Below are 15,816 nucleotides of genomic sequence, written 5' to 3' on the forward strand. Positions count from 1 at the left end.
GATACAGTCGCTTCTAGATTTTCTAGATGTTTGGACTTAAAAAACATTTGCAGTTGATGCATTCTGCTTTTTCTCTCACTGTATACCTGACTGCCACTAGATGGTGATAGACGTGTGTACAATATTAACTATATGTCAATGAAGATGGGAGTTCATTTTCATATGATCCTCAAGAACTGACTGGAAAATCAATAGTTACTAAAATAGCGTAATTTTGATTCTGCCCTCTGAGAGAGAGCATTGCATGGAGCTTTTCATAGCAAAGAAGGATGCTACTGGGCATCCAACATGCCTCTCCTTATAGCAGCAGGCCTCCTGTGCTGAACTTGTAGTGGACTTTCAGAAGAAAGCAGCTCTCCTAAAAGCAGTTTTGCGTGAGGCCTGTTACTGCACTCAAGGTTTTTGGGTTCTCTATCCAGTATCTTGGCCTACTTAATCAAGGAGATAAAAGGCATGGTTGAAGGTAGGGAGGAAGCGTTTTCTTTTGGAACAATTATCTTCTAGGAAAGAAATAAAGCACCCTTATATTCTAGGACAAGAGGCTGACTGTATGTGTTCCTGAGTAGTCAGGAGAGGATTGTTTAGTCCTAATGTGCTTTTCTTTTAAGGCAATAAAGAATTCTTACCTTTCGTTGTAACATAACATAAAATTGCTTCTATTTTCATTAGCCCCCCCACCCCAAAACCACCAACTGTCATGTGAACAAAGCTACATGAAGTGCAGTTGCTTCAATACTTTGAAGCTGGTCCTTAGCTTTAAACATTTCTGCCGGTGCACCTAGGAAATAATAATGTGGACCGTTAGAAAACAAGAGCTCTGATACATCTTGTATGCAGTAAATGTTAAACTAAACATCTGCTTCATAGCAGCAGGTTACTTAATGCACCCCAAATTTTTAAAGATTGTCCAAGTTTCATATTAAAAAAATCTTTCATTTTTAGCTGCACATTTCATTTGCCTTGTCTAAGCATCTTTAAATTATTTCTAACTTTTAATTATTTAATTAAATTAAATTTAATTATTAACTTTTCCCTCCTAATTGCTGTTTGAGTCAGTTACGAGCAAATCTGGGTTTAGTGGAGATTCATTTTCATTGCCCTTCATCTCTCTCTATTGAGAGTTTTCAATATAGTATCTAATGAAATAGCAGTTAGATATCTGTTTTATAGAAGTTTTAAAGAGATCAAGTTTAATGCAAAACTTGAACTAAACATTTAATTCCACTAGGAATGATTTTTGAATATGAGAAAATTTGTACTTAATTCTATAGATGTACTTCAGTTTGAAGCAACAAGGTAAGTTTTAAGCAATGGTCAATGGTTTAGCTCTAGATAAACTAGAGAGATTATTAGAGTTTTATCATCACTACCTCAGTGCAGATGCAATAGAATTTCTTTCCCTCTGTTTAATATCAACTTTCTTATCCTTTTTTAGAATCGCCAGATGCTGATATTGCCATGGAGGTAGCTACATCAGAACAGCATGTTTCTGAGGCAATATATGATTGTGTTATTTGTGGACAAAGTGGTCCTTCTACTGAAGAGAGGCCTACAGGGCTAGTTGTACTATTACAAGCATCCTCAGGTATGAATGCGTGACTTGTTGGACAAGCAGTGATTCTGCAGTATGTGCGCATAAATGCTTGGAGCCTGGAAAGACAGTGTCTTCCCTGGCTTTTTGGTTTTTTTTTTTTCCTGTGTGTGACTGGTCCTCTACATGAGTCACATGTGTAGGTCTAACGGTACTGAGAAAATTTCTAAATGTTTGGGAAAAGCAAACAGTTTCATTCCCTCCTAGTTCCTGTTAGCTTTTGCAAACCCAGCAGCATATGAGAGGCCAGAAGGAAAATAGGTATTGCAAGAAAAAGAAAACAAAATAGCTATCTGTATATCTATATATGTGTTTGTGTATGTATATATATACAGTATGTACAAGTGCAAAAGCACAACCTTCAGTATTCAGTTTCTTGAATTATTTTTTTACTGTTTAACATCAACAATGCACACTGTAGTTACAAAACAGAATTTCCTGATTGTTTTCTCAAATGTTTAGCATATTGTTATCCATTGCATTCTTTATTGCTTCTTTTCTTCGCACAGTGTTGGGACAATGCCGCAATAGCACTGAGCCAAAGAAACTACCAACTACTGAAGAGGAGCAAATATATCCTTGGGATACCTGTGCAGCACTGCATGATGTGAGGCTTACAACTTTACAGCGATACTTTAAAGATGTAAGTATTTCATGTGAACTATACTACCACTTATGAAAAATTTGTGTAAAAAGGTAAATGGAATTACAACTTAGTCCTCCTAATCTCACTTCTGCATTTAGTGAACACTTTGTCATGTTGCAGTAGTTACGAAGTTTTTACATTTGATGTGGTCCTTATTTTTAAATAGCGTCTAGCTTCTCCCTAGTTAGGTTTTTGGCATAGGCATCTAGTATATCTACAGGCTATAAAGTCATGAAATATCTATGCAGATGTTCTCTAGAAGAAGGTATTTCACAATTCAGTGTGACCGTGCAATTGAGATGTGGGTTTGCTGTCTTAAGTAGTACTTTCAAAACACCAGTTTTCTTGAGGCCGTTCAGAAAACCTGATCAAGGAATTACTCTTAATCAGTTACAAGTATTTTTGGCAGCACGGAGTAAGCGGAAAGAGTTGTTTTAACCTGCAACAGTTTTCTGAGACACTACAGAAAAGGGGAGGATGAGTGGATGGAAAGGAGGGAATCCTCAACTCTGCACAACATTACTGAGGTTTAATTTTACATTAATTGGTATGTAATTTTGTGGTTGGCAGTTCTGTTGGCTGTTCCAAGCAGAGTTTTTTGCATTGCTTCACAAAGCCACATTACAACTTTTTCATATTTAATTTTGAGAGCCAATTCTTGTTGCTGAATAGGACTTGTTCAGTTGTAGACCTTTGTGGAAGTGCTGCCTGTGACTTCCCTTGCTAGTGTAATAAAACAAACATGGAAGATAATATATTAACTGTTCCAAGAAATCATTCTGGGGGAAAAAAGTATGTAACCTATAACCCTAAATTACCTCCTATAGACTAGTCCCAGGTGACATACCAGCTCTTAAGCAGATCTAACTAAATAATCATCTTTTAGAAGCTTTAAAGAGGAAAAACTGTGGCAATTTTTACTCTGACATGATTGCTAGCTTTCTCATAATCTGTCATCCACAGATAATTGAAATTTGCCAACTGAAACCAAGCTTGCTTATGTAGAGTAGATAAATTTAGAGTAAATTTCATAATTGATACAATTTTTAAAATTGGGCAATGTTTTCAGAAAAGCATCTTCTTCTGAGGCAAATATACATGTCCTTGCTAGGAAGTAAAACTTTTAAGATATTTTAATTCAGAAATAATCTATGGACAAGCTTGTCTTCTTTTGACATTGATGATGTTTGTTTATTGTTTCCAGTAGTTAATGAATATTTTTTTTCCTACTGAAGTGATTGAAAACATTGAAGCAATACTATAAGTTTATTTTTATATGTTTGCACAGTTCAAATGGAAGGAGTTCCAAGCAAAATGTTACTCAAAAACTTGATCTCACTGAAGTGTATATTTCCCTTTCCGTGCAGTCACACTACCAACAGATTAGTCTAAAATACACTGTAATGCAATGAGCAACTGCATCCTGCTTTCAAAAATTCCAGTCCTGATTCAAACATTAGTTGAATTAGCTATTTTTACTTTCAAGTTTCCAGGTCACTACTGTGCTAAAAAATGTCTCTGCATGAAAGAACTAATCCTTAAATTTCTTTTGGCAAAAAAATGGAAACATCTGTTAGTGTCTTGAGCATCTTGTTTGCTGAGCTAAGCAATAAGAAGTCCTTTTGTTTATCAACTGTGTCCTTCCCAGTAAGCGTCCTTCCTCTAACAACAGATTTCATGAGGCAAGAGAAGAATTTCACTTAGTTGTGAAAATTTTAAGTTATGAAAAATAGTCTAGCTTATTCTACTAGAAGAAAAAAAATATTCAAAAGGTACATGCTGTATACAGCTGGGGCAAAACAGGCCAATTCTCTTCATAGAGATTCCTTTTGCCCTTTCTTAGCTGAAATTTGATGCTTGCTGTCAGTCAGCAAGATACTAGATTGATAGGACTATTTTCAGAATCACATCATAGTCTGCAACCAATAGCTTGATATAGGTGTGTTCCATCCCAAGCCTATGGCTTGCTTTGGAATCTCCTTTATTTCTGAACTCAAGAATGGTAGAGTAAAGCCTTTCTGCAAAGACTTTGGGGTTGAGGTTTTCTTCTTATGCAAATGCTACTAAGTAGCCTTGTTAAATATGTGCAATAAATAATGCTTTTCCTGAATGAAACATTTTTCCTCTGAGACTTATTCAGGTATATTATACCACCTTACTAATAGTGTAGTTGTGTTGGGTTTGCGTGGCAGGGTTTTGGTGGCGGGGGGGCTACAGGGGTGGCTTCTGTGAGAAGCTGCTAGAAGCTCCCCCTGTGTCTGACAGAGCCAATGCCAGCCGGCTCTAAGACGGGCCCGCCGCTGGCCAAGGCCAAGCCAGTCAGCGCCTCTGTGATAACATATTTAAGAAGAAGAAAAACACTTAGAGAGGGAGAGCTTTTGCAGCTGGAGAGAGGAGTGAGAAGATGTAAGAAACTCTGCAGACACCAAGGTCAGTGCAGATGGAGGGGCAGGAGGAGCTCCAGGCGCCGGAGCAGAGATCCCCCTGCAGCCCGTGGTGAAGGCCATGGTGAAGCAGGCTGTCCCCCTGCAGCCCATGGAGGAAGGATGAGGGGGTGTAGAGATTCCACCTGCAGCCCGTGGAGGACCCCACGCCGGAGCAGGTGGAGGCACCTGAAGGACGCTGTGGCCAGTGGGAAGCCCACGCTGGAGCAAGTTCCTGGCCGGACCGGTGGACCCGTGCAGAGGGGAGCCCACACCAGGGCAGGTTTGCTGGCAGGACTTGTGACCCCGTGGGGGACCCCATGCTGGAGCAGTTTGCTCCTGAAGGTCTGCACCCCATGAGAGGGACTCCATGCTGGAGCAGGGGAACGATGAGAGGAGTCCTCTCCCTGAGGATGAAGAAGCGGCAGAAACACCGTGAGATGAACTGACCGTAACCCCCATTCCCCGTCCCCCTGAGGGGGGGAAGGTTGAAGCCAGGAGTGAAGTTGAGCCCGGGAAGATGGGAGGGGTGGGGGGAAGTGTTTTAAGAGTTGATTTTATTTTCTCATTCCTCTACTCTGTTTTGCCTAGTAATAAATTAGATGAATTCCCTCTCTAAGTTTGGTCTGTTTTGCTCGTGACAATAATTAGTGAGTGATCTCTCCCTGTCCTTATCTCGACCTGCAAGCATTTCGTTATGCCTTTTCTCCCCTGTTTGGTGAATGAGGGGAGTGAGAGAGCGGCTCTGGTGGGCACCTGGCCAGGGTCAACCCTCCACAGTAGTCTACTAAATTATGCAGGAACCAGCAGGAGAAAAAGTTTTTCTTGTTCTATGGCCTGAGAGGGTCATAGCACATTATGGATGTCAGGTTGAGGCAAGGTAAATAAGGTAGCTAGAATTTGTAATTTTGTTTTGATTTCCTGCTCATATGCAGGAAAAAAATGAGATGCTAGGACATTCTTAGAAAATGCAACTATCAGAGTTGGTTATTTACAGTGCCCTGGTTTTACATCATGCATTAAGACCATTTTAAGGTGAGTCTACACTTAAAAATTGTTTTCCAGTTCTAGTAGCCATAAATATTTTTCTGTTCTTTAAATGTATAACCAGAATGTACATTTTGATCTTTGTATGAAATTATTTTTTGAGAAATGGAGATTTAATGATTAGACTGACTACAGCTAAGTATGCTGCAAGAGAATTTTCTAGAATTCCTTATCATAAGTTTGCCCGTGGTGGCTGTTTTGTCAGTTCGTTATTTTCTGAGAACTACCAGTAAGGTAATTTTATTTTTGACATGTAGGCTGTAAGTGCAGTCTTTTGAATAAGGACAATGTTTTCAGAACAATCCTAGTATAAAAATTCACTAAACGAGTATTTGTTCTCTTTTCCCTTTATGATGTGTTGTATACAAGATTGTTCAACAACTCTTTAAAAACCCTAAGTGTTACACTGAATTTTAATAACAGATTGGGATTTAATTATATAACTATAATCTTGTTATTTTGGTTACATACATAACTGAATGAAATGTATTGGAGCAGTACATTGGCGTTGGACATGGGATAACTTGTACTGTTGGAACAGATGGCAGAGTTAGAGCCATCTTCATGCTGTAATACAAGAGGTTCTTTAAAGGAGTCATTATCTTAAGTGACAAGAACTGCAAAAGTTTAACTTAAGTGTTCAGCTTTATTGGAAAGAATAGCATAATAGCAGCCATGTAAGTTAGCACAAGTAAATACTTTACAAAATTTTTTCCTTATTTCCACAGCATGTATTTTAATTAGGTAGCATGCAAATAAAAATCTACAGGTTTTTTTTAACTCGTAAAATGAGTTGTGGTAAATACCTTTATAACTTTATATGTATATATTGTTCTTTTTTCTTACTTTGTTTTAGAGTTCCTGCCTGCAAGCAGTGTCAATAGGCTGGGAAGGAGGTGTTTATGTACAAACTTGTGGTCACACATTACACATAGATTGTCACAAATCTTACATGGAATCTTTACGGGTAAGTAAAACTAAAGATCATCTCTTTTTTTTTTTATCTGAACTGTTCTTAGTGAAGTCAATTGGATTTATGTTGTTTGATTCAGAGAAAGGAAGATCGGGTTTACTTGAATGGGCAAGATGTTTTTACTATGTTTCAAGAACTGTAGATATTAAATATCTTGTTACATCTTGACATTATTAAGAAAAGTACTTTGCTTTCAGTTATTCTGATACATCAGAAAAAATACTTGACTAAATTCTGTTGTTAAAAAATTAAATCACTGCGGTTTGGGGTTTTTTTCCTCATGCATATTCAGGTAAAGCATTTCTTAAACTTTCCTGTTTCATAGATCCCTATTTTGATGTTTAATGTGTGTTAGAGATTACAGAGAAACTGAAGAAAAAATTAGAGGGGAATTTTACAAATATAAACTTGTGCTTTTGGTTAATTCCTAATATGAAAATTCAGTTACAAAAAGATTTTTATCTCCAGTTGTGTGTGGCATAAGCTATGCGTATACATGCGGTTTAGAGAAATGAGTTAAAATAGTTTAACTCTTGTGAATGATATTTTTTTTTTTCTCCTCGGAAAGTACTGCTGGGAAATTACTGCTACGTATGGTTTTAAAATACAGTTGTTAGTCAAGCTTCAGAAATTGTTGGCTAGAAAAGACATCCATTTATTTTTACGTGGTCTGAGTAGTGATCCATTGATGTTGCTGGCCTCCTTTGCCCCCCATCAACCTCTTGCAGCCCTATTGCAGATACTCTGAATGGCACCGTAGAATATCACAAGCTCAGCAGTGGTAGAAGTCATCAGATTTTAAGCAATCATTTCTTTCTGTATTATTTAGTGTAATAAAATAAAGACTAAATGATGACATCTTATTGCATATGAAACTGCATAATTACTTTATGTGTTATTTCTTTAGTTTTCTTTTTTCATAAGTTTTGTTGATTTGTTTCCATTTTGAGAAAAACTGAGCAATGCATTGTATTTTTAGAATCAGCATTGGTCATACTGTGAAATTTACCTCTAGAGAAATTGGAAGCTATGCCACCTTGATTGGATCCCATGAGTAAATGTTTTTTTTCCATATGACTCTAAAGATGTTTTCAGGGGTAATTGTGTCATCAAGATAATTAAGTAAAATCTGGGCTTTCATGGTAGAATTTAATTTTAGAGAATTTTGGAAGAGTAATCCTTTGTGTCATATAGACATGGAAGTCCCTCTTCTGGTGGATTCTCACTTAAACTTGAAATAAACTGTTTATTCCAACTCATTGTATTCTTGAAGTTTTCTAGATTAAGTGAACTTTTGATCCTAGCATATATTACCACTATTATTTTGTCATGCCACCCTCCAATGGCTACTTGATTAGGTTTTTCAGCCTGTACTTCTTTTGAAAAATAGCTTCAACTATTTCTCATGACCAAAAATAAAATTGCCTTTTGAGAAATTAAAAGATATTATCAAGAGAGTCTCAAACTGTATTGGCATTTGCTAGAAAGAGACAACACATGTGAAATGTTCAAATTACCTCATTGAAGTATTTCTAGTTGATTATGAGGATATTGTCGACAGTGAAGAGTACCTAAAAATTAGGAAAATCAGTTTAGTTGGAGGATTGTAAGATAATCTCTGGTAGTTAAGACCTTTTTCACTAAAATGACGAGTTATTCCAATTATTCTTTCTTTACAGTTTTAGGTTTTAGAATAAGTTCTTTAGCTACACACATGAAATATCAAACTAATAATTATAATCTTTTGCAGATTTCAGCTACATCTTCTTTATTTTCTTTCAGAATGATCAGGTCCTCCAGGGTTTTTCAGTGGACAAAGGAGAATTTACCTGTCCCCTCTGTAGGCAGTTTGCTAACAGTGTTCTTCCTTGTTATCCTGGAAACAACGTGGAAAGAAGCCTCTGGCAAAGTCATAGTAACAAATGTATGCAAGATCTTGTACAAGAGGTGGAAGATCTTCAAGAACAGCTGGGAACTTTCCCAGTAAGCATCAGTGTAAGGCAGAAAGATCCTTGTTAATTTGCCTCTACCTTTCAGTTTTTACATTATGTTGCATTTGTGACCTCTTAGAAACTTGACAACTTGGGAAACTTCGTTTTCTTCTGATATGGAAGATAGCATACTATTTTTTTCATATCAAGAAATTTAAAATATTTACAGCACTTATTGCATTACCTACTAAAAATAATTAAAAAGCTATGACAATATGTGATTAATATAATTTTTTTTATGGAGTACACTTTCACTTCTCTCCATATTAATTTACATAGAATTGAGTCATGTAATATAAAATTCATTTATCATTTATTTACAATGCAAAACCACCAATATCCTTGTAACTGGAAGCTGTTTAAAGAATGTCTATTAACATTTTAAGATATGGGTTATTTGTTTTACAGCAAGAGCAGTTTGCAGATGCTCATGTATTACAAGGCTTCGTGAATGATAGAATTAATTCTATTAAATTTTGCTAGTCTTCCAGTCTTGGTGGAGATACTTTATGTTATTTTTGTGTACTTAGGCAAATATACTTTAAAGTAATGCAAGTAGTGAAATTGTTGAACATAGGAGATAGACAAAACAGCAATGTTTTCATATTCAGAAGAAATCAGAATAGCTTTCAGAATATTGTAACACTTCTGTGAGACAGAATACTGGCTTTTAATGCATATTTTCTTATAACTTGCAAATGTGTTTTTATAAATATGAGTGCTACACTTTGTGATCAGCTATTGCATTTCTTCAGGTAAGATTAACTAATCTTCTTTTGTGTCTTTGGTCATAGTCTGAAACCAATCTCAGTAAAGAAATGGAATCTGTAATGAAAGATATAAAAAGTACCACACAGAAGAAGTATACAGATTATAGTAAGAGTCCTGGATCACCTGACAATGATTTTCTATTTATGTATTCAGTAGCCAGGTGGGTATTTCTTCTTATGTTTTTTTTCTTTTATATTTCTTACTAATGATATTACTCACCAGATAGTTTTCTTCTTAAAAACAAACAAAAAAATTCCATCCTCTTTTTGAGTACTTAGTACATCGAGGTTACATTTTCTGATTTTCATATGCAGGCATACAAAGATGGAAAGATGTGCCTTTCAGTTCATTTTTAGTATATGCAGCACAAAAACTGGAGAACATTTTGTCTTCTGCTTATTTAGTTGTTTTCTTTATTTAAGATTTTGCTTTCCGTACATCACAATTTTATGCTGAATTTATTTTTCTGCCGTCCTTTCCCAAACTGTCAAATCTTCCCTACTAGTATTTAGCAGAATGAGATTATTTCTATATCACTGCCATATTACTGTGTTTTAAATCACAGGTTTTTTAATCTTTCCATCAGACATTAGTCTGATCACAGAAGGAGCCTTTTCTACGTCAGCAACCAGGAATGTCTCTTCATGTGAATAAAGCTTCTAAAAAAGTGTCAAAACTACTAGCGTTTTCTCTGTGATGTTTGATTCCAGTTTTATAGCTGTCAGTGGCACAGACACCATCTCCAAGAAAATCAAACAGTCCCTCTTTCCATCTATACCATTAATGTTAAGATGCTCTGAATGGTTAATCTGTTCAGATTTACTGTAATGCACGGTTTTCCCATAAGAAGAGCTTGAAATACTCATTAAGCAAATAATTTTCTAAACTCTGACTTATTGAGGCCTGCAGGGAAGGTGCTGACTGCAGAGAAAGTGCAAGCATACAAGCAATATCATTCAGTAGCATTTTTTTACCACAGTTTCATAAACTCTGGTTGCTGAGTGTCTTTGATATATAAGCAGTGGAAATATTCAAGACTTGGCTTGGCAGGACTCTGGATAATCAAATCTAAGGCTCAGCTTTTGACAGAAGGTTGGACCATCTGATCTCCAGAATTCCCTTCCAACCTAGATTATTGTATAATTCTATTAAATGAAATATTATCTGTATTCTTTAACTGTGCCTTGATTAAGAGCAATTAAATTTTAAACATAGGAAGTTAAAAGAGTATTCTGTATTACTTTAAGTGGTATATGGTATACAAGGATAAATAATGTTGAGATTTTTAGCAATGATGTGTTTGGTCAATACAATTTAATATCCTTCCAAAAATACAAAGGACTCAAAATTAGAATTTCATATATAAAAGTATGATTACTTGTAACCATAACTTGACATGCCATTTAAGGTACAAAAATGGTGTTATAATATATTTTGGGTGTAATGTTATATAATTTTAAAAATGCTACCTAAAGATATTTTAAATATATCTATATTTTATGATTTTTATATTAACACCCCAAGCCCAAGATTTTTGTTTTCATGCCAAGAGTTAAAAATACCCCAAACCAGAACAGCATTTCATTGCTGCTTGCACTGCTGGAGAGAGAAATCATGGTTGACCACTAACATTAGGATATTGCACCTGTACTCTTCTTGTTAGGCTAGACTGGTGTCAGCAATTTTCCATTTATCCATGGCTGGAGGATTTCAAGGTGTTGGATCCAGCCTTCCATATTCTTACCATAAGATCACTTATGAGGGTGCCTGGCAGATTGCCTACAAATAGTTAATTTTTCTTGCCTTTCAATTCAGCAATCCAGATTTGCAGGCTTCTACCACTAGATAATTGCATAAGAAGTACAAGTTTAAAAAAGTTAAACTTTTAAAAAGACATTTTAATATAAACTTACGGTTTGTATTTAAAGAAATAAATGTGTGAGCTGGTCATCCGCTAGACTGAAAGAGGGTTTTTTTATATGATTTTAGTATGTTTTGTTTAAGTATCCAAATGATGGACTATCTATGATTTAAATTACAGACTGAAGTAACTTGCTTTCTGGAAGTTATTACTGTCATTCAGCCTATTCCTTATTTCCATGTATTCTGAAACATGTCATCAGTTTTGGTCAGACCATCTGCAGCTGTTATGCATTTCTTCCTGGTATTTAACCTAACATACAGATAAAGTGGTCAAGATGATAAGTAGCCCCTGTTTAAATAAGCATTTGAATGCAATGGTATTTTTATTGACCCCATATATTTGCAAGTGAATTAAACACTCTTAATCTTCTTATAAGTCATGTTGCATTTTCAATCAGAAAATGACATCATCTGCAGTCTTCTTAAAAGATGCTAGTTTACAGCTGGAGGCCAGCTTTGAAGTGGATTTCTGCATGCTGGAATGAGAGTACTACTGGTTAAACAACATGTAGCTACTTGCCTCAGCTTATCCTTTCTGTTTCAAGAAAACGGGAACTTAGTTTTCTTACTTCACATTCGCTTACCCAGACAGATGTCACAGAAAAGAAATTACAAGCAAATTCTCTACCACCTAGTGGGATAGCCAGCCCCTGTCTGTTTTCCTAGCAAAAGAGGCACTCAGGGTCTTGGCATCCAGATTTGCATGCACAGCTAGAGGAGCAGCTCCCTTTTTCCCTACAGTCTTACCTCGTTAAATTTATGCCTTTTTTGTATGCATCCCTCCTTGTCTTTGCTGACATTTATGAGATTAGTATAGTGTGTCATTCACAAATCATGTGTGCCTAGCTTTAATTTTAATAGCTCCACATTCATAGCATTGATGACTGTCAGTTGTGGCAGTATCTTGGAGGACTGTTTCTGTATTGCGTAGCAATAGGTCTTGCGCTTTTGTTGGCTGTGTAAACAAAGCTTCTGGTTTTGCTATCAGCTATGTGCAGAGTAACACAAGAACCTTGTGTTCTTTCCTTTCAGTTGGTGTCTCAGTGTCTGGCGTTTTTTTACATATATGTTGTCTTTGTAAAGTGAAGTGGGAAAAGTGGAAGTGCTTAACTTGATTCTTCTGTCCTAATAGAAAGACGAGGTCCATCCAAATATGTTCCCTTTCTGGAAAGGGCATTGCATTTTTACTTCCCCCTACTCAGTCCTGATATGAATTCCAAGAAATATGCAATCACCCTCCCCATCCCACTCCCAATATGTTCCTTTAATGGAAGCCCACAAGAAGGTATGAAGTAGGGCTGGTTTTTAATCAGGAGTCAGGACAGCTGAACAAAATCCATCTTCTCAGTTTTTTTCTGTGAGTGAAGAAGATAAAGCCAGTGTTCTACAAAATTTGTTGCTCCAATGAATGATGCAAAGATTTCTAGATAGAGGAAACTGTCACTCATATAGATTTTCTTTCTCCTTCTCTTTCCTTGATGTTGAGGGGGCTGAGATAGCAAAGGATGCTTTCAGAGACCACTCTGTGTTCTATTCTTCTATCAGATGCCCCAAATTTTTCTTCATTGATGAGAGAATAGGCACTGAGAGCTCTGCTTTTCTTCAGTAGAGGGCAGATGGTACTAGGATCCTCAAGGTAGAAGGGAGCTTGAAGCAGGGAGGACATACAGTAATCTTTCAAAAATTACGTAGGGCAGTACCTGATGTAGAACACTTTATAAAGGAGAAGTGTTCGGTTCCACAGAAGATTCTTTCTCTACTGTGCATCTTTATGCCAAAGTTTAGGTATGTTTTGCAAGAGATGTCTTAGAGGAAAAGGCTAATATTTACGTTTCCAAGAAAGCAGAACTATAAGCTGTCTTTGAGGAGCTGGGGTCAATGAAGAAGTGTGGGAGGTGGGAGTTGGTATGGTACGTGTGATGGAGTATATGTTTCCAGAAATCTCTCTCCTTACATTCCTTCTAGCAAGAAGTACTATATAACACCTCATACGTATCAAGAAGAGTTTTTTTCAGAATTGTCCCTGAAATTTGTTTTGTAAAACTGTACTTATTCCTTGGTGAAAGGGAAATTTAAAATTCTAGATCTAGAAAGTTGTTCTTAGAAATTTAGGTAGTGTTTTTGATTTAAATCTAATTATCTTGGTTTCAATGGAAGGCTGCCATTAATTTTGTTCTACAAATTAGTTGTCAGGAGGTTTGTAGAAATAAAACATACTGGTTTCCTTCATATTGCCATGATGAACTAGCACATGCTACAGTTGCTATTTTGTCTACTAATAAGAAATCCCTGTCCCTGCTTCCTTGCTGGTAGATTTTTAGAAGTTCAGTGAGCGCTGCAAATCGCCTGAAGAGTGGAAAATTCCCCTGTCACACAGATGCCCTTATCAGCAGCAACCAGATGGAGCTCTGAGCAGGCACATTATCAATGTTAAATTGCCTTTCCTGAGTAGAGAGGATTAAAGCATTCCTTCAGAAATAGGTGGCATAAGCTGCAAACTTAGGGATAGTAGTATTCTGAAATGTTACTATTTTAAAAATATATGAAAGTATCTTAACAAACACTGCATATCAAAAATGTATTATTCTTTCAAGCTGATGGAGCTGAAATTCTTAAAAAATAATTTGTTTTGAATAAAAGTCATCCTGTAGTTTCTTTTTAAATATATGTGTGTGGGGGTGTGTGTTCTTAGCTTAGATATCTTATGTGCCTAAAATTCTAGAATAGATTTTAGTGTGTATTCACTTGCATTATATTGAACCTAAAATTGTTTGATTTTTAGTTAAAGGACAAAATATGTTTAGACTGAGCTTTGCAGTTTGGATTAAATTAGCAAAATAACATTTCAGAATAATAGAATTATATTCCTTTATTTTAATTAAAGGAATGCATGTTGACTTATTGAAACAAACTCTCGGAGAACATAACGTAAATTGTTTGCTCCAAGTCTTGGGGGTAAAAGATAATGCGGTAATGAAACATCCAATTCCAAAATTAAACAAAGCTATTGAATTTGGCCTAAACAATTGGTGCCTAAGTATCAGATTACAGTAATACTAAGAAAGCAAGTATCAATGTGACATGTAGAGATTTAGTGACACAACTCCTGTTTCATACTAATGGGTGCAGTGAATTCTGGTGTTTCATTCAGAATTAACCTCCAAGGCTTTTATTAACTAATTTATCTTTAAAGGTCAGTGCTTCCATTATAGTTTAGACTGTTTTCATACTTAGTTACTTGATGCCATATCCATTGTACTGTCTGTTTGTTTAAAGGAAAACAAAAGCCCTGCCAATAAAGAGAACACTTTTTAGACATATCTGATTGATTGAAACTTAGCCAATCTGTATATTGTCTTTTCAGATTTGCACATAAATTCCCTTACTATCAAAGAGTTGTATGTGCATACAGAAAAAAGCCTCAGAATTAACATTTTTTTATTCTTCAGTCACCACTGTAGCAGCTGTCTTAATATAGTACTTGCTAATCAAAGCACTTAAAATCACGTATGGCAATATCTTGATAAAGGTTGTTTTATTCGGAGTCATATTTTGGCAGTATCTCACACTAAAGATTAGTTCACAACATTCTTCTATTTAGTGTATTCTGGGGGTCTGTGATGACTCTTTCATGTCCATAGAAGCTTGAATAATGCTGTTCCATTAAACACGTTTTTCTTGCAGAACAAACTTGGAACTTGAGCTGGTCCATCGAGGAGGCAATTTATGTTCAGGAGGTGCAAGCACAGCTGGGAAAAGATCATGTTTAAGTAAGTTTTATGTTATGAAGTATAAGATAAATTATTTACAATATTGAATAAAGATGTCTAGTTCTTTCTAACATTTTCTAAAACACATCAACTTTTTTCTTTTAAGAACCTTTTTTTTTTTCTGCCATAATGAGTTGTCTGGTTTTGTTGCAATTTGAGAAATCTGAGATCTAATTTGCACAAATTATTCATTAGAGCTGTTTATGTGTTGTGAGTATAACCTATTTAGAAATATATTGTCATAGTATCCATGTAATACTTTTTTAATAATTTCACATTGTGATGAGTAAAACTTGAAGTACTTTAAGGGTAAAGCAGGAAAGCTTCACCCTGACTGTTGCTAGTAATAGTAAAGAAATTTGTTTCTCTGACTGCTGATGTAGCTCACGACTAGGTTTCATACTTAGAAGTCTGCAGCTACCATGTCCCGTGTCTTTAATTTCCTGAGTTCTTTCTCTGACAGGACAGTTTGGCATGTTTTCTTTGGTAGAAACTTTTGAAACCTTCAATGTTTGGCAAGTAAAGCACTTCGGGTGGACAGAAGTGCTTTTTTTCCTTAACATAAAATCTTTTTATCTTTTACTGGAATATAGACTGTTAGGAATGGACATTTTCTTTTGTCAGGAAAAATTGGAAAGCCTGCCAGAATAATACTACTAATAATGCTTGTTTAAATGAAGC

General features: G+C 35.9%; 1 protein-coding gene across 15 annotated transcripts in view; it reads left to right on the top strand.

The window, feature by feature from the left end:
• The window catches only part of UBR3 (ubiquitin protein ligase E3 component n-recognin 3), a 115,762-nt gene that overhangs the window by 65,820 nt on the left and 34,126 nt on the right, over nt 1–15,816 (top strand). For 11 of the 15 annotated variants that reach the window (XM_054830475.1, XM_054830478.1, XM_054830477.1 and 8 more), the window contains 6 exons: nt 1,436–1,585; nt 2,101–2,234; nt 6,564–6,674; nt 8,463–8,675; nt 9,466–9,602; nt 15,050–15,135. In XM_054830475.1, the coding sequence (XP_054686450.1) occupies nt 1,436–1,585; nt 2,101–2,234; nt 6,564–6,674; nt 8,463–8,675; nt 9,466–9,602; nt 15,050–15,135 (831 nt within the window). The remainder of the gene's footprint in view (nt 1–1,435; nt 1,586–2,100; nt 2,235–6,563; nt 6,675–8,462; nt 8,676–9,465; nt 9,603–15,049; nt 15,136–15,816) is intronic. The other 4 variants (XM_054830476.1, XM_054830480.1, XM_054830479.1 and 1 more) reach the window with 1 other exon arrangement.

This window comes from Grus americana, chromosome 6 (genome assembly GCF_028858705.1).
Source record: "Grus americana isolate bGruAme1 chromosome 6, bGruAme1.mat, whole genome shotgun sequence".
NCBI lineage: Eukaryota > Metazoa > Chordata > Aves > Gruiformes > Gruidae > Grus > Grus americana.